General features: G+C 38.9%; 1 protein-coding gene across 2 annotated transcripts in view; it reads left to right on the top strand.

The window, feature by feature from the left end:
- The window catches only part of GALNTL6 (polypeptide N-acetylgalactosaminyltransferase like 6), a 1,496,936-nt gene that overhangs the window by 613,420 nt on the left and 864,269 nt on the right, over positions 1–19,247 (top strand). The window contains exons 1-2 of one of the 2 annotated variants that reach the window (XR_008713288.1): positions 1,044–2,784; positions 4,234–4,476. Coding sequence is in view for 1 of the 2 variants with exons in the window: in XM_055577661.1 (XP_055433636.1) it covers positions 4,234–4,372 (139 nt within the window). In the remaining variant the exon portion in view is untranslated. Of the gene's footprint in view, positions 1–1,043; positions 2,785–4,233; positions 4,477–19,247 lie in introns of those variants that run through there. The other variant, XM_055577661.1, reaches the window with a different exon arrangement.

Raw genomic sequence — 19,247 nt, forward strand, 5'->3', positions numbered from 1 at the left:
AGGTTGAAGACAGGAGGAAAAGGGGATGACAGAGGATGAGATGGTTGGATGGCATCACCGACTCAGTGAACATGAGTTTGAGTAAACTCCGGGAGTTGGTGATGGACAGGGAGGCCTAGCGTGCTGCAGTCCCTGGAGTCGTGAAGTCAGATACAACTGAGTGACTGAACTGAACTGAGCTGAACATTGTTTAAAAACAGCAATGGAGAAAAGTGTTATTTAAATATCAATTTAATATACAGAAAGTACAATGTTGTTAACTCACTTGACAGTTTCTTGTTTCTCTATCAATTTAAAATTGAGATAACAGCTGTGCTTCTTTGTAACTGTTTTTAGTGGTTGCCCTAGAGTTTGCTAATGCAACTCCACTTATAAATAAAACTACAGCATTTTAACTGGAGTGTTATACCTTAAAATCATAAAATGATCCTAATTTTTAATTCCTTCCTCCTATGTCTTGTATCATTGCTGTCCTCGTTCTACTTTTCATAAGCATATGTGTGTCTATATAATGAACACAGAAATAATATAATATATAAACATATATAATCTATTACATTGTTAATATTCTACTTTGAAACAACTTCTATTAAGAATAAGAAAAATGAAAAGGCTTTATTTTTTATTTTACCTTCCTTTATTCTTTCTTCAATGCTCTTGCTTTATGTAGATCCACGTTTATAACCTATATCATTGTCCTTCTCCTTATGGAACTTTTTAATGTTTCTCACAAGGCAGGTCTAAAAGCAACAAATTCCTTCAATTTTTGTTTGTCTGCGATAGCCGTTATTTCTCCTTCACTTTTGAAGGGTGGTTTCACAGAGGATGGAGTTCTAGGTGGGTAGGTTTTTTTTTTTTGCTCAATTCTTTAATTGTCAATATAATATTTCACTCCACTGTCTTCTTGCTTCTGTGGCTTCTGGAGAGAAGTTGGATAAAATTTTATTTTCGTTCCTCTATAGGTTAAGGAGCTGTTACTCTTGTATTCTTTCAAGATTTTTTTCTTTATCTTTGATTTTCTTTATTTTGAAAATGATATGCTTCAGTGTAGTGTTTTGGTAATTGGCCTGCAAAGTGTACCCTGATCTTCAGGGATTTGTGGTTTGGAGTCTGATACTCATTTGGGGAAATTCTCTGTCATTGTTTTTTCAGATATTATCAGGTATCAACTTTCTCTCTTCTCCTTCTGTTCGCATTGTATGTGCACGTGTGCATGGTCAGTTGCTAAGTCATGCCCGACTCTTTGCGACCTCATGGACTGTAGCCCACCAGGTTCCTCTGTCCATGGGATTCTCTAGGCAAGAATACTGGAGTAGGTTGTCATTTCTTCCTCCAAGGAATCTTGCCAACCCAGGGATCAAACCTGCGTCTCCCATGTCTCCTGCATGAGCAGGCGTGCTCTTTACCACTGAGCCACCTGAGAAGCCCTCCCATTGGGTTTATGTTACCCCTTCTGTAGTAATCCCACAGTATTTGGATATTCTATTCCTCAAGTTTTTGTTCTGTTTGCTGTTTGGATTTTAATGATTCTATTGTTAAATCCTCTGGCTCAAAGGATCTTTCCTCAGCTGTACTCAGTCTACAAGGAATCCATCAAAAGCATTCTTAATTTCTGTTAAGTTTTTTCTTTTTTTTATCACTAGCGTCTATATTTTGTTCTTTCATAGAATTCCTAGCTCTCTGTTTATATGGCCCATCTGTTCTTGCATGCTATCTACTTTATCCATTAGATCCTTAGCATATTAATCATAGTTGTTTTCAACTCCTGGCCTGATCATTCCACAATTCTTGCCGTGTCTCATTCTGATGCTTGTTGTTCAATCACTGAGTCATGTCCAACTCTTTGCAACCCCATAGACTGCACAGCACTCCAGGCTTCCATGTCCTCCACTGTCTCCCAGAGTTTGCTCAAATTCATATCCATTGAGTTGGTGATGCCATCCAACCATCTCATCCTCTGCTGCCTCCTTCTCCTCCTGCCTACAATCTTTCCTAGCATCAGTATCTTTTCTAATGAGTCATCTCTTCCCATCAGATGGCCAAAGTATTGGAGCTTCAGCTTCAGCATCAGTCCTTCCAATGAATATTCAGGGTTCTTTCCTTTAGGATTGACTATTTTTATCTCTGATGAAACATGGTCCACTGGAATAGGGAATGTCAAACCATTTCAGTATTCTTACCTCGAGAAACTCAATTCTGATGCTTACTTTCTTCAAATTGTGACTTTTTTTTTTTTTGCCTTTTTGACATCCCCTGTGATTTTTCGTTTTCCTTGAAAGCTGGACATGATGTACTTGGTAAAAGAAACTGCTGTAAACACACCTTTCATGATGTGATGTAGAGGTGTGTGGGAGGGCATTCAGGATTTTCCTCCCCACTTTGGTTGGGCAGGATGGTTACCATGGCTCAAGTCAGGAATTCCCTTCTCTTAGCTCCATTATGCTCAGCAGGATACACCTGAGCAGGTGAGCTCTGTTAACTAGGTTCCCCAGAGGGCAGGCCTTGTTGATGGGAAGAACCAGGCATATTTCAAATGGTTTCTTCTATCTTCCTCCTGCCAAGAACACAAGAGAATTTTTCTCTGGTATCTACTCTGGGAGCTTTGTTGAGCTCCTGGAGATAAATATCACAATAAAATTGGAGCCTCTCTATGACTGAATCCTCGGAGACGTTTTACCTCTCAGGCTTGCCTGCTCTGAGTCTCCAGCAATTTGTTAATTACAGTTCAGATTTCTTACCCTGGACAACTGGTTCCTGGCATTTCTGCTCATGAGTCTTGCTCTGGTAAGCCTGGGCTCCTGCTTCCCCCATCTGTCTCTCCTCTCCTGTGTCTACTCCTCTCTTCTGCATCCACAAAGTGTTGTTGAGTCTGTTCAGCTTTTTATCTGCTGTTAGTACAGAAAGGAACTTTCCAAGCTCCTTCCAGGCTGAACCAGAAAACAGAAGCCTTAGATTTAAATGAAATAAACCTAGAAAATATTTACAACGTGGGTTCTTAAAAAAGCTTTAGCAAACATAATATGTAAATTGCTCTTAAATGCAGATTGTCTTATAAAAATCTCTGAAAATCTGTTTTAAAATGTAAGAAATACAGATGATAAATATATGTAAATTAATTTTTTATTACTCAAGATAAGGGAAATTAAAGTTTGAATAATCTGTATTTTTACCAGCAAATTTCAAAATATTCTGTAATGCTTCTGGGGATGTTAGAAAACTATCTACTAACTCTAAAGATATTCTGGCAACTTTATTTGCAGGAATTATCCCCCCTCTTCCAAGTATACATACCTAGGAATCTTAAGCAAGCAAATATGTTTATTAAGATTGTTTACAATATAGAATGGAGAAGACACTGGCAACCCACTCCAGTACTCTTGCCTGGAGAACCCCATGGCTGGAGGAGCCTGGTAGGCTGCAGTCCATGGGGTTGCTAAGAGTCAGACATGACTGAGCAATTTCATTTTCACTTTTCACTTTCATGCATTGGAGAAGGAAATGGCAACCCACTCCAGTATTCTTTTTTTTATTATTTAAATTTATTTATTTTAATTGGAGGCTAATTACTTTACAATATTGTATTGATTTTACCATACATCCACATGAATCCACTATGGGTGTACATGTGTTCCCCATCCTGAACCCCCCTCCCACCTCCCTCCCTGTACCATCCCTCTGGGTCATCCACTCCAGTATTCTTGCCTGGAGAATCCCAGGGATGGTGGAGTCTGGTGGGCTGCCGTCTATGAGGTTGCACAGAATTGGACACGACTGAAGCAAATTAGCAGCAGCAACAATATAGAAAGTTGAAAATAACCTAGAAATATATTTTGACCAAATACTATAAACTGGAAGGCCATGGAATAATGTCAACCATCAGAAGTAAATGAAGTATTGCCTTTTTTTTTAATTCAATTATGTTTGATAAAATCAAATTATAAGGCAGTATGTATATTATCAGTATATATGTCTTCATAGAAATGTTTAAGCTCTTAGCTGTGGTTTTCACTGAGAGGTGAGATTGTACTTCTGTGTTGCTTATTTTTATTATGAGTATGTTTCATTTCTCTAAATGAAATAAAATAATGATTTGATAAAATCTTGCTGCTGGAGCGTTCTCTGGAGCATAATAACAAGATAGACTAAAGAAACACATTCACATCCTATTATCTGCTCTAGAAGTGGAAATGGTTTTTAGGCAGACACTAATCCCTTTTTCTTTTCTCCTGTTAGGGAAAGGTGAACATGGAAAACCTTACCCCCTCACTGAGGAGGACCACGACGACTCAGCTTACAGGGAAAATGGTTTCAATATTTTTGTCAGCAACAACATTGCTCTAGAGAGGTCCCTGCCAGATATCCGGCATGCCAAGTGAGTGTCCACTCGCCCGTGTGCAGGGTGGTGTCCCTTGTCTCTTTTGATTCATTATGTTTCGTGTATATAATCGTGAGTTATACAATTAAAAACTTTACCTATTAATTTTATAGAAGCCATTTATATTCCATTATTTTATATACACTTTTGGGTTTGGGGGGTTTTATTGAGGTATAGATAACTTACAATGTTGTGTTAGCGTCAATGACTGAATTACTTTGCTGTGGCATCATCGACTCAATGGAATTGAATTTGAGCAAACTCCAGGAGACAGTGAATGACAGGGAAGCCTAATATGCTGCAGTCCATGGGGTCCAAAAAGAGTCAGACATTACTCAGCGACTGAACAACAAATGGTCTATATTTACATGTATAGCTTCAGATGGATAGCATATATGTATATGACAAATTACTTTGCTATACATCTATATATATACATTTATTTATCTGTATACTATTTTTCAGATTCTTTTTCTTAATGAAACTTATAGTTACCAAAGGGGAAAGGGTGTGGAGAGATAAATTAGGAGTTGGTGCTATATCCATTACTATATATAAAACAGACAACCAACATAATCTTAGGTATTTTTTATTTAACCTGAAACAGCCTCTAAAATTCCAAAAGATTAACTCTTGATGCTCAGAAGCTTAATACCCGTTTTCATTATTGAGTTGGTGGTATGCTCTCCATTTAAATTGAAATGCTTTCAGATGACATCTGTCCCTTTGCCTTTGATCACATAGATTATAAAAGGCACATTTTTCTTAGTGATTAGTGCTGTTAGAATTGTCTGCTGGTGCGTGCCTTGGACTGACTGCCTTCTCATGTCAGCCGTTATCAGTGCCATTATTGTTACATTTTCTATAGAAAATGCCTGAAGTGAACACATCCATCATCTCAAGGGAATGGTTGGTTACTCCCATCACTTAGGAATTGCTTGTGGCTTGTCAGTTGACAGTGCATTCAGCTTTTACTGAATTGAAGCTAAATATTAGAGTCTCAATGGAAACAAGGAGACTATTACCTACAGTTGGAGGAAAGCCTTCTCTCTGTCCACCCTTGGCTAATCCTGACCTTGCTTAGCGTACCTTTTTTCTAGTCTGTTACAATTTTCTTTTTTAGCATATGCAATGCCCAAAGTATGCCAAGAACATGACTGTGATCAGAATTTGGAGCAGTGGTGTTGTCCTGCATACTTGATAAATCTATCCAACTAATATAATATATTGACCTCAGCATTTCATCCTCCTTTAGAAACACTGGTGTGAAAGAAAAAAAAATCAGAGAAGATTAAGGGCATCCTTAGGACTAGGACTCTAAATTAAACCAATAGCATACATTAAATAAAGCTTTGTGCAAAAGCAGTTAGCCCTTTAGGAACAAAAAATCAGTGAATTCTGGTTTGGCCAACTGTTTGTTAGTTGCTTTGCTATATTCTGTCTTTATCAATTTTATTTTAAAATATAAAAACTTAACAGTTTTCTCCTTCAGTTTTATGTGAATTTGCATTTTCTAATATGGTTAACCAAAGGATTCATGTGAAGAAAAAATTAATTTTCCCCTAAACTGAATGCTGTCTGTATTGTCTAGGCCTTCTGTCTAGCAAAATTATTCCCTTGTCACCTGAAATTATCTATGGTAATTTCTACTGACCAAGAATGTTTCTAGTTATGAGAAATTTTAATACCTAATTGCCCACCATCAAAGAAGCATTAAATTGCATTGTTGGCATAATATCCTCAGAGCATAATTTCCATCCACCTCCTCCCCCGCCCCCACACTTCCAATCTTTTTATGTTTATGCAAGTGGAAAGATTTGCAGATGGAAACAGTGTAGAAAATCATTGAAGTCAAAAGAAGGTTGATATTCTCATTCTTTGCATAGAGTGTATTTTTAGGGTAACTACTACCTTTTGAGAAGAGACATTCCTAAGCAATAATGGAAAAGAAAATGGAAAAATGGAAAGCGAGACATTTTGAAAATTTTATCAGAACTACTAAGTTTACAGTATTGGAAGGTATTTTTTAAATGTTAGGGATGAAGAATGTCGCTAAAACATGGTGTGTGACGGTATTCTTATTTCCTGAGGCTTGGATATCTAATAGGAAAGTTCAGTTCAGTCGCTCAGCCATGTCTGACTCTTTGTGACCCCATGAATCCTAGTACGCCAGGCCTCCCTGTCCATCACCAACTCCCGGAGTTCACTCAGACTCACGTCCATCGAGTCAGTGATGCAGGTAATCTAGTAAAATGATAACAAAAAGGGAAAACAAACAATCTTAACAGAAGATTCCATAAGCATGCCAGGCAAACGTTAAGAGTGAGATACAGGAGAGCTCATCTCCTTGCTCAGTCCTGTGCATGGCTCTCACCTAGGCAGGAGGGGAGGTGAGATGCTGCCTCTGGTTTTGTCAAGGTATCACCTGCTGGAATCCAAACACAAAACAAAGTCTTACTGGGATCCCACTCTTCAAAGTCCTATGCTTTTGACCTTGGCTATGCTTCTCAAAATACGGGCACAGATAACTACAAGAGCATGCAACGCAACTCTATCCTTGAAAATGGGAAAGCAGCTGGACACAGATTCCAGTACTTTCAATTTAACAAAGCTATAGGTTATGGACCATAGCTTGTTTGTATGGACAGAATCTATGGAAGTGAATGCAGAATCCGTATGACTTTTCCAGTCAAATGTAACAGGTCTAAGAAACTGCATTTGCAGTCAACCAATTCCAAATACTGGCTGAGTTTATCCAACTACTCAGAGTTTATTTTTTGTGTGTCTTAGGATTTTGCAATGCAAAATATCAGGGAATACTGTCTTGCAATTTTGTTGAACTAGATCTTCATTCCAAAACACATCATTCTGGTTCTTGATCCACTGTTCTACACTATAGATCACTCTCTGTGTATTTGCTTGTGCTCTATTCCTGCTCATGTTCTCAAAAAATTTCATAATTCTAAGTGTTCCAACATGCATAATGCACAAATCTAGTCTACTGTGAAGACTAGAACTATTTAGAATATGGATTATAACAGAAATCCCAATCCGGACAGCACTTTTATTTATCCTGTTATTTACTTCTTCACTAGCATAAAACTGAACATATTCTTTGGCATCATTGTTTCATTACGCCAGTAATCAGTTTAGTTCAGTCACTCAGTCATGTCTGACTCTTTGTGACCCCATGGACTGCAGCATGCCAGGCTTCCCTGTCCATCACCAACTCCTGGAGCTTGCTCAAACTCATGTGCATCGAGTCAGTGATGCCATCCAACCATCTCATCCTCTGTCGTCGCCTTCTCCTCCTGCCTTCAATCTTTTCAGCATCAGGGTCTTTTCCAGTGAGTCAGTTCTTTGCATCAAGTGGCCAAAGTATTGGAGCTTCAGCTTTATCATCAGTCCTTTCAATGAATATTCAGGGTTGATTTCCTTTAGGATGGACTGGTTAGATCTCCTTGCAGTCCACAGGACTCTCAAGAGTCTTCTCTAACACCACAGTTCAAAAGCATCAATTTTTTGACACTCAGCTTTCTTCACAGTCCAACTCTCACCTCCATACATGACTACTGGAAAAACCATAGCTTTGACTAGACGGACCTTTGTTGGCAAAGTAATGTCTCTGCTTTTTAATATGCTGTCTAGGTTTGTTATAGCTTTTCTTCCGAGAAGCAAGCATCTTTTAATTTCATGGCTGCAGTCACCATCTGCAGTGAATTTGGAGCTCCCAAAAATAAAGTCTGTCACTGTTTCCATTGTTTCCCCATATATTTGCCATGAAGTTATGGGACCAGATGCCATGATCTTCATTTTTTGAATGTTAAGCCAGCTTTTTCACTCTCCTCTTTCATCTCCATCAAGAGGCTCTTTAGTTCCTCCTTGGTTTCTACCAAAAGGGTCATATTATCTCTATACCTGAGGTTATTGATATTTCTCCTGGCAATCTTAATTCCACCTTGTGCTTCATCCAGCCTGGCATTTCACATGATGTACTCTGCATATATTAAATAAGCAGGGTGACAATATACAGCCTTGTTGTACTCCTTTTCAATTTAAAACCAGTCTGTTTTCCCCATGTCTGGTTCTGACTGTTGCTTCTTGATCTGTACTTGGGATCAATCTGAGAGAAACCTGAGTTTCTCCTGTCATTAGAGCATCTTCCCACTGTATCTAATGCAATTTCCATAAGAACTTTACTATGAGAGCATCTGCATGGCATATGGCAGTCCCTGGCTGGCTTGGCTTCATTTTACAGACTTTTGTTTTTCTCCACCTGTATTTACAGACTTTAGTTTTTCTCCACCTCTATAATATAGCAGTATAATCTGTTATATATTAGAGTATAGCAGATTAACAAATGTTTGACATTTTCAGGTGCATAGTGGAGGGCCATATGCGTGTAATCATTCCCTGCAAATGCCTCTCCCATCTAGATTGCCACATAACATTGAGCAGAGTTCCATGTGATACAGTAGATCCTTGTTGGTTATCCATTTCAAATATAGCAGTGTGTCCATGTCCATCCCAAATTCCCTGACTATCCCTTCTCCTGGTCCTTGCCCCCTGGCAACCATATTGCCACTTGTATTTTAATTGTGCATTTCCTTTTTATTTAGTAACCCATTTGAATGTCACAACTTTACATGGTATAGAACATCTTATTTTGACTCTAAAACATACATTTAGAGTACACAGTACATATAAAATAAGGAAAAAGGCAATCATGGAAGGATGACCTGCATAGAAAAGAAACTGATAAATTTATACATGAGTTAATTGTTAGCAAGATAAAATTGAAGAATATTTAAGCATACTCCCTGGATATGAATGCATGTGTTAGCAGTTACCACAAGTCTTCCAAACCATGCTAAAATTAACATATGTAACAAGAAATTACATGTGAGGGAAGAGAACATACATTAGATTAGGATACATAGTGTGTTAGTTGCTCAGTCATGTCTGACTCCTTGTGACCCCATGTACTGTAGCCCACCAGGCTCCTCTGCCCATGGGATTTCCCAGGCAAGAATTCTGGGGTGGATTGCCATTTCCCCAGGAGTCTTCCTGACCCAGGGATCGAACTCAGGTCTCCTGCATCGCAGGCAGATGCTTTACAATCTAAGCCAACAGAGAACACATATAGAGTCAGGAGGTATAATAGGAGAGTTGAGGTCAGCTTTGCAGAGAATTCAGGTAAATGCATCATTGATGTAAGGTTTCATTTCATGCTGTGATGAAAATATCATGATAGACATTCCACATGCATCCACATTAATTATAGTGCACTTATAATGTGCCTGAGTAGATGAGATATTTTTGAATTAAAGTAGGAGAAGGCAATGGCACCCCACTCCAGTACTCTTGCCTGGAAAATCCCATGGATGGAGGAGCCTGGTGGGCTGCAGTCCATGGGGCCGCTAAGAGTCAGACACGACTGAGCGACTTCACTTTCACTTTTCACTTTCATGCATTGGAGAAGGAAATGGCAACCCTCTCCAGTGTTCTTGCCTGGAGAATCCCAGGGACAGGGGAGCCTGGTGGGCTGCATCTATGGGGTCTCACAGAGTCGGACACGACTGAAGCGACTTAGCAGCAGCAGCAGCAGCAGTTCTACTCTGAGGCTTCCCAGATGGCTTAGCAGTAAATAATTCACCTACCAATACAGGAGACATGGATTTGACCCATAGGTTAGGAAGATCCCCTGGAAGAGGGCATGGCAGCCCACTCCAGTATTCTTGCCTGGAAAATCGCATAGACAGAGGAGCCTGGCAGGCTCCATGGGATTGCAAAGAGTCAGACACAGCTGAGAGACTGAGCATACACACATGCATATAGTTCTACTCTGAATTGTGTCCTTCCTTTTCCTTTAACCTATATGTCAAGATAAGGAGGTTTTGGCTTCATGCCTTTGATAACAAGCAAGATACTGGATTTGAAGAGAAAATTCTGAGAGATCGCATCTCTTGAGAAAACTTAGAGGAATTTTTACAACTTCTTGTCATGGTATCATAGTGTGATTGCTTTCAGAAGTGTTGCGTTTGTATCAGGCTTTCTAGCCTAACTGTGTTCCCTGTATAATTTCAGAACCAGTGGAGAGACTGTCCCAGAAATGGTTTGCAAGTAAACTGTTATCTTTATTACTGAATGGATTTATTGGTGGGTGTGGTTTAGACCTGGGACAAGTGTGATTCCTAATACCAAATTCCAGAAGGACATGCATTCAGCCTTCCAGTCACTGACATTGTTGACAACCCCAGGACAATTGTGAGTTTCCCTGGTGGCTCAGTGGTAAAGAATCTGCCTGCAGTGCAAGAGACCTAGGTTTGATCCCTGGGTCAGGAAGATTCCCCTGAAGAAGGTCATGGCAACCCACTCCGGTATTCTTGCCTGAATAATCCCATGGATTGCTGGGGTCCAGCCCCAGAAGGATCCAGGGATACCCTCAGGATGAACGGCATCGGCGAGAGAGATGACACGGGTCCTATAATGGACCAGAACCTGATGGTCCGGAGTCGACCGATAAGAAAGTAAAGGAGAGAGAAAGAAGCTGATAGTCCTTGGTTTACACAGAAAGCCAATAAAGCCCCTGACATGGGACTTGCTCTGTTCACGGAGGCCTCAGGCGCCCTCTTGATGGGGTGAAAATGCAGAGCGCTTTCTCAAGAGGGTCTTAGAAGCCCGGGCAGGAAATTGAACTCAGAGAGCCTCTGCGCTCCAGGGGATCAGCCTGAAAAAAGGAGAGAGAGAGAGAGAGAGAATGACTCGGGGAGACCAAGCTTAGGTGGAACAGGGTCTGCAGCTTTATTTACAAAAAGAGTTTTTATACCTTGAGTTACACATTTCCAGAAGTGAAAGATACAGAGTCATGCAGAGTCAGCTCAACATTACATCAGTTTGACCTTCATCGGGACCAGGTTGTTTTCTGCATACCTTTCCATTTACAAGGGTCTTTGTGTTATGTACATTATCTTCTGGCCCGGAGGCCTATTGACATTTTATGACCTTTTTCTGATAAACGTGGGTCAACCAGAAAACTTGTTTTTTCCCTTAAAGTGTTTTTTCTTTATTTTTCCAATCTGCATCACCCTCTGAAAGTACTAAATAAAGTTACACTCTTATGGAGCAAAAGGTGTAGTGGGTTACAACAAAGAAGGAACTTATTAACTCAAGGTCTTATGTTGCTAATGCCAAGACTATTACTTGTTTTTCCTACATTCTAACTATATTAACTAATGCACTCCCAGGCACACAATGGGTGAAGGATATGGAGACTTGGCAGCAAGCATTGGCTCAACAATGAAACCCTTTACCAGTACTATCTAATAATTTTTCACCCCTCAAAGGGCTCTATGCTCATTAGGACTTATATTTATTTATTTTTTTCATGTGACTTACTTTATTTTATTTTTTTTTAATTTTATTTTATTTTACTTTTAGAATGCTTGGGCTTCCCGTGCCTCTCATGGTTGGGAAGTGTGATCAATCATGTGCGTTAGTTGCAAGAGTATGGATAAACCTGCCAAGCAAGCTAGAATGCCAACAGAAGTTTGAATTGAAATACTCCTTTCATACCCAGGAGACTTATTAACTAGAGCCCTAAGTTGATCTTCTTCAGAGAAAGGTGGTCAGGGATAGCCCCCTGTTAATGTCAGAAGAGTTGGTGAAAAGCATAATATAGTAAACAGTAGACAGACAGACTTTGGTTTTGGAGTAGATGCTCAAGCAGGTCCAGGGAGTCCCTCAAGTCCTGATCCACCTTGCCTATCAGGTCTCCTCCGCATGATCTTGTCTTGGGTGGGATCTCCCATGCTGGCTCCTGGCATCGGACAGGGGAGCCTGGCAGACTACGGTCCATGGGGTCGCACAGAGTCAGACACGACTGAGCACAGATGACAGTTGTAGAGCTTAGGGCCTCAGGGGCAGAAAGAGATGTCTGATCAGTACACCACAGTGGGTTCCCATGCAGAAAACTGAAGCAGAAGCTGAGCCAAGCATAAGATCCATAACTCTAACTCAGCGATCATGTGACTTCCTTCTCCTAGAGAGGATGTGTGGGAGGATGGAGAGAGGCTGGGTATTTCTCTAACAGCTGGGACCATTTATGGAGGGAAACGACCTCCCCCTCCCCTGGATGACCTGGGCACAGTGTTGATCAATACTTTGTATACAAGAAGAAAGGTCGATTCTCCATATACACATTTTTTGAGTAATTTATACTGCATAATAATTACTGAAGAGTTAAATATCTTGACTTGGACTGTGATGCTGAACCAAGCAATGGTCGTTTTGAGTTTCTACATATCCAGTTTACTAACAGGGTGCTAGCTTTTTTTCTCTGAGTATTTAAGATATTTAAAATTGGTGCCAGGTTTACTGTGATCTATTCAGTTATTTCTTTTTCTGCTGATGGTTATCCCTCTGATTCCTTTCCTTTTGCATTCATATCATGAGGAGATAAAATATAAAGAGATCAAGTGAATTACAATTTGAAAATATAAATTGTAAATATAATTAAATTTTGTGAGTCAACTTTGAGTTTATTTTCTTGCTGTTTAGTCACTATTCTGACTCTTTTCAACCCCATGGACTGCAGCATGCCAGGCTTCCCTGTTCTTCACTAACTCTCAGAGTTTGCTCAGACTCGCGTCCTTTGGGTCGGTGATGCCATCCAACCATCTCATCCTCTATGGTCCCCTTCTCCTCCTGCCCTCAATCTTTCCCAGCATCAGGGTCTGTTAAAATGAGCAGGGTCTTCACATCAGGTAGCCAATATATTGGAGCTTCAGTTTCAACATCAGTCCTTCCAATGAATATTCAGGTTTGACTTCCTTTAAGATTGACTAGTTTGATCTCTTTGCAGTCCAAGGGACTCTCAAGAGTCTTCTTGAGTTTATTAGGAAAAATAATTATGTGTGTCGTTTGTTTTAACTATAGTGCAGTGAAAGTGATAGAATGATATTTAATTTCACATGAAATAGAAAAATATGATTTTGCTGCTGTAACTCAGAGCTATTGAATGCTAGAATTTATTCACAGAGATGTTTGAGGTTAACCATACAATAGTGCGCAAGGGCTTTCTTAAAATTTCTTAGATTCAAGGCTACTTAAAAAATGGGGAGTTGTTGACAAATATATAGAATCAGGTAACCATCATTAAAATTGAGACATCAAACATTTCAGTCACCCCCAAAGTTCCCCATGTCCCCTTTGCAAGAAATCTCCCATTCTTCTATCCCTCAACCAGCAGTGATCTGACTTCTGTCCCTAAATTTTTGCCTTTCCCAGAATATTCTACAAATAGAATCATGCAGCATGTAGCTTTTTGTGTCTGGCATCTTTCATTTAGCACAGTGTCTTTGAGATTAATCCCTGTTGTTGCACATATCAGTAGTCTGTCCCTTTATTACTGAGTAAAATCCTGTCATATGGATTGTTACCTATTCACCAGTCCATGGGCATTTGGTTTGCTTCCAGTTTGGGGCTATGATGAATAAAGCTACTGTGAACATTCACATTCAAAAGAAAAACTGAGAAGGCACTGGCTTCCTTTCATGTTTTCATTATGATTTATTCCTGAAGTTGATTGTTTTCTTTGAACAAGTTGACAAGTGAATTCTGAAGCAAGTTTCGCTAAAAGACTTGCGCCCTCCAATCATGTGAAAGTACTGTCACCAGAGAGGCAGGAAATGTGTCCTTTGAGTCGAATGCTACTCTAGCCTAGGGTGTGTCTAAACATGATTGGAAAAAGAAAAAAAAAATAAAGAACAATTTATCATAAGCAGCATATTGAGAAAGGAATGACCAGGATCAACAGATAGGAAATAACCTTTCAAAATGGTCATTTGGTTTTGTTTTACTGCACTTCACTTTTTAAAAATTAATTTCTGTTGGGCTTCTCTGGTGACTCTGTGCTAAAGAACCTGCCTGCCAATGCAGGAGATGTGATTCCGATCCCTGATCTTGTAAGATCCCCTGGAGAAGGAAATGGCAACCCACTCTAGTATTCTTGCCTGGGAAATCTCATGGACAGGGGAGCCTGAAGGGCTGCAGTCCATGGCGTTGCAAAGAGTCGTACACAACTGAGCAACTTTCATTTTAATTGTAAATTTTGTTAGTGGCCTCATGCAAACTACTGTAGCTATTAGCACATTAGGGTGTTTCTAAGGGTCATGAAAGAAAAGCCTTGATAGAATAACAATGAAAATGTACACAAGGATCTCTCCCACCGAATAAAGCCTGAAAGACATGGAAGACTTTTTATCAGTGTAACTGACAATGTTATAGTATTGAAGTGAAATCCTCCAGGGAGAGAGAACAGTTGAAGAGTTGTCAGACATTTAATCTTTGGAGTGAATGACAGCTCATAAAGCAGATGCTTTGAAAGGAGGAAGGAGGAAAACACAGGGCATGGGGTCTGAAAGACTGGCCTTGGGAAAGTCATGCACACACACAAAAACTTCTAGACATGACCTAAATATGTCTCGTAACTTTTTCAATGTAAACATTGCTCACAATTGTACATTTGACTCCAGACCAGAGTTCTCAAACTCTAAAACCTAGTTGCTTATTACTGTGTTATTCTGCTTCAAATTATGGTAAAAATATAAAAGTTGAAATTACAATGAATTGCAATGTATTAGTTTATTAAGACCCAACCAAAATGTAATTGCTTTTTTTATTAAAGATTTTTTTTCTTATGCAAACCATTTTTTTTAAATCTTTATTGAATATATTACAATATTGCTTTGATTTTATGTTTTTGATTTTTTGGCCACAGGCATGTGGGAACTTAAGATCCCCAACCAGGGATCAAACCCATACACCCTGCATTGGAATGCAAAGTCTTAATCACTGGACTACCAGGGAAGTCCCCATAATTGCTTTTTACTTTTGTTTATTTTTAATTGGAGGTTAATTACGTTACAATATTGTGTTGGCTTCTGCCATACATCAATGTGAATCTGTAATTGCTTTTTAAATTATGGAAAGAAACTAGAAAATCAGGTACAAATTCATGATTGGTCATTACTGTCATTTATGGGACCTTTATTTCAGTCATAAATATATATATATATTCATAGGATTGTGTTAGTCTCTCAGTCGTGTCTGACTCTTTGCGACCCCATGAATTGCAGCTGCCAGGCTCCTCTGTCCATGGGATTTTCCAGTCAAGAATACTGGAGTGGATTGCCATTCCCTTCTCCAGGGGATCTCCCCAAAATCCCGCATTGCAGGCAGAGCCTTTACCACCTGAGCCATTGGGGAAGACATTTATAGGATTATATTATATGTATTTTTAATTCTAATTGTATGTAATTTTGTTACCCTCAAGTGTCAATATATAAGGCTCCAAATGGAACACATTTACTAAAAAGACTAATAGCTAAATATGAGATTGCATTACCACATCAGTGATACAGAAAAATCATACTTAGATAAACGTTAAACTGCTGGGTTTTCACTATGCCGTCATCATTGCAAACTTTCATGGCACTACTGCTAAAGTCAGTCTCTAGAAGTGGTGGTGGTTAATACATCACTAGGAAATACCAATGTGCTTCAAACTCAGGCAGTTATTTCTGTTATGTGTGACCTTGGTAGTAAAGTCAGTATTTCGGATTAGTGTGACTATAAAGTCATCCAGATTTTAAAGTTTCACTAGGAGTTAGAAAATATTGAACTCACAGAAGTGCAACTAATTTTTGGAAGTTTGACATCAAACTAGATCAGAGTTGATCTTGGAGTCAGTCTTAGGAGATTATTGTTTTTCAGCATTTGAATAATGAAAGAGTTACAGTGTTTAGATATGGGGATTTTCCCATAACTGAAAAAAAGAAATGGTGTCATATCATGTGTTGTTGCTTACTGGCTAAGTTGTATCCAACTCTCTGTGACCCCCTGGACTGTAGCCCGCCAGGCTCCTTGTTCATGGGATTTCCTAGGCAAGAATACTGGAGGGTGTACCTATTCCCTTCTCCCAGAGGTCTTCCCAACGCAGGGATCAAACTTGAGTATCTGGCATATCCTGCTTGACAGGCAGATCCTTTACCACTGAGCCACCAGGGAAACCTGTCTTACATCATAGACATGGTTAATATCAGAATTATTAAAATGATGACAGGCAAAGGCCTAAGGCTGTTTATTATAATGATCACTTCTGTATTGGTCTACTGTTTGATAATGATGTTAAGATAAATAAAAGAAAAAAAAAACACACAGAACAGAGTCTATGTAGATATCCCATGCCTACTTGCTTGTGTTATATACTTACATATTTCTATATGAATATCTTAATATAGAAACTTCAGTGTGAAACTCTAAAGTCACCGATGCTTGAAGTACACTCATTTCCTTTTTCCATATGTAAAGCTTTTTTTAATAATTTTTATTGGAGTATAATTGACTGACAATGTTGTGTTAGTAAAACATTAACTCCTCCTCCAACCCAGTATCAAACCAGTGACCTAAGGATGACTATACTGAGATATACTACAGTCCTCCACTCTACCAGCTGAGCCATCGAAGGAAGTGCTCTCATTTCTTGATTAGCAACTATTGTATATTTCAAAGTTATCTCTAATTTTTTTACAGTCTTTCAAATTAATACAATTTATTTATTTTAAAATGCTTTCTCTTTTGAAAAATTGATCTCATTTACTTTGATACCAGCTTGCCAGATGATTTTAGTTACTCTCATAGGACATTGCACATACACAGTATTTAGACTTCAGTTCAGTTCAGTTCAGCCACTCAGTCGTGTCCGACTCTTTGCGACCCCATGAATCGCAGCACACCAGGCCTCCCTGTCCATCACCAGCTCGCAGAGTTCATTCAGACTCACGTCCATCAAGTCAGTGGTGTCATCCAGCCATCTCATCCTCTGTCGTCCCCTTCTCCTCCTGCACCCAATCCCTCCCAACATCAGAGTCTTTTCCAAAGAGTCAACTCTTCTCATGAGGTGGCCAAAGTACTGGAGTTTCAGCTTTAGCATCATTCCCTCCAAAGAAATCCCAGGGCTGATCTCCTTCAGAATGGACTGGTTAGATCTTCTTGCAATCTAAGGAACTCTTAAGAGTCTTCTCCAACACCACAGTTCTACTGTATTTGGGGGCTTCCCTGGTGGCTCCAATGGTAAAGAATATGCTTGCAATGCAAGAGACCTGGGTTCAATCCCTGGGTCCTCCAGAAAGATCCTCTGGAAAAGAAAATGGCAACCCGCTCCAGTATTCTTGCCTGGGAAATCCCATGGACAGAGGAGCCTGGTAAGTTACAATCCACAGGGTCACAAAGAGTTGGACACAACTGAGTGACTAACACTGTATTTTGAATTGGAAATTTTGGACAGGGTTTCCATTGGAACAATGGATCCCTGACAATAGAACTTTGATTTTCTTGTATCTTCAGCCCATAATGTAATGTTCATCATGTGATAAATATTAATTTTTGTTAGGTGTTGAATAAATACAGAAAAAAAATCCAGAGAAAATCCAGAAAAACAAAACAAAAAATAAGCCATTGTCAGAATCACATCTGTTAAGTTTCAAAGTATGTCCTTTGCTATCTTAAACCATGATAAAGATGATTAAAAAGTTGGCAGAAGTTTGTGAAGCAGAAATAGATTCTCAATTTTAATTCCTTTAAGAAAAATGGAAATTTGATGTAACGATGCATTCTATTCAGTAAGATTAATCTTACTATAGGAATTCTAAATTTGTTCCCTCTTTTTTATGTTTCCAGGCTTCCCTGGTGCCTCAGACAGTAAAGAATATGCCTGTAGTGCTAGAGAACCAGGTTCAACCTCTGGGTCAGAAAGATCTCCTAGAGAAAGAAATGACAACCCACTCCAGTGGTGTTGCCTAGAGAATTCCGTACACAGAGGGTCCTTGTGGCCTACAGTCCATGGGGGTTGCAAAGAGTCAGACATGACTGAGTGACTAACACTATTATATATAGTGTTATATATATATATAACATATATTTATATATATGTGTGTTATATATATATAACACTATATATATATATATATATATATATATAATAGTAACACTATTATATTTCCACTCATGGCAGTTTAATGAGATAAGAGGTAATGATTAAATTCAGCTTATTTATTTAAGAAATATAGAACAATCGGCCATTTTTAAAAAGCTAGCATCAGTGTTAGTGATGAAAGACTGGATACATTGCTCCTGAGATGATGAGGTGAAATGAATATCTGGGCTCACTGCTTCTACTTAACACTGTACTATAGATTATAGTTGAGACAGTTGGGCAAGAAAAAGAGGTAAAATGATCCAAATTAGAAAAGAAGAGTTAAAACTTCTTTATTGGCAGATGACATAATGTTATAAAGAAAACCATAGGGAATCCACTGAGAAAGCTAGCAGAACTAATAAACAATGCCAGCAAGGTACTCAGGTATAACACCAATATATGAAAATCATTTTATTTGTATACACTTGCAGTGAATACTCTGAATATAACTCTAAAGAAAACAATTCCCCATAAAATCAAAATGAATAAAATATTTAGGAATTAACTGAACAAAGAGATGTAAAACTTACACTTTGATAACTACAAAACATTGTGGAATGAAAGGGAAGAGATGAAGAAGCATCCCATATTTGTGAATCAGAAGAGTTAATATTACCTCAGCAGAACACTCAAAGCTGAGCTATAGATTGAGAGAAATTCCCATACAAATCCCAGACGACTTCTCTTTAGAAGTTGACAAGCTGATTCTAAAATTCATGTGAAATGGCAAGGGACCCAGCATAGGCAGGACAATCCTGAATAACAGCAAACAAATGGGATAACACACATTTCCTGATTTCAAATTTATTGCATGTCAACAGTAATCAATACAGT

The sequence above is a fragment of the Bubalus kerabau genome, chromosome 4 (assembly GCF_029407905.1).
Source record: "Bubalus kerabau isolate K-KA32 ecotype Philippines breed swamp buffalo chromosome 4, PCC_UOA_SB_1v2, whole genome shotgun sequence".
Lineage (NCBI taxonomy): Eukaryota > Metazoa > Chordata > Mammalia > Artiodactyla > Bovidae > Bubalus > Bubalus kerabau.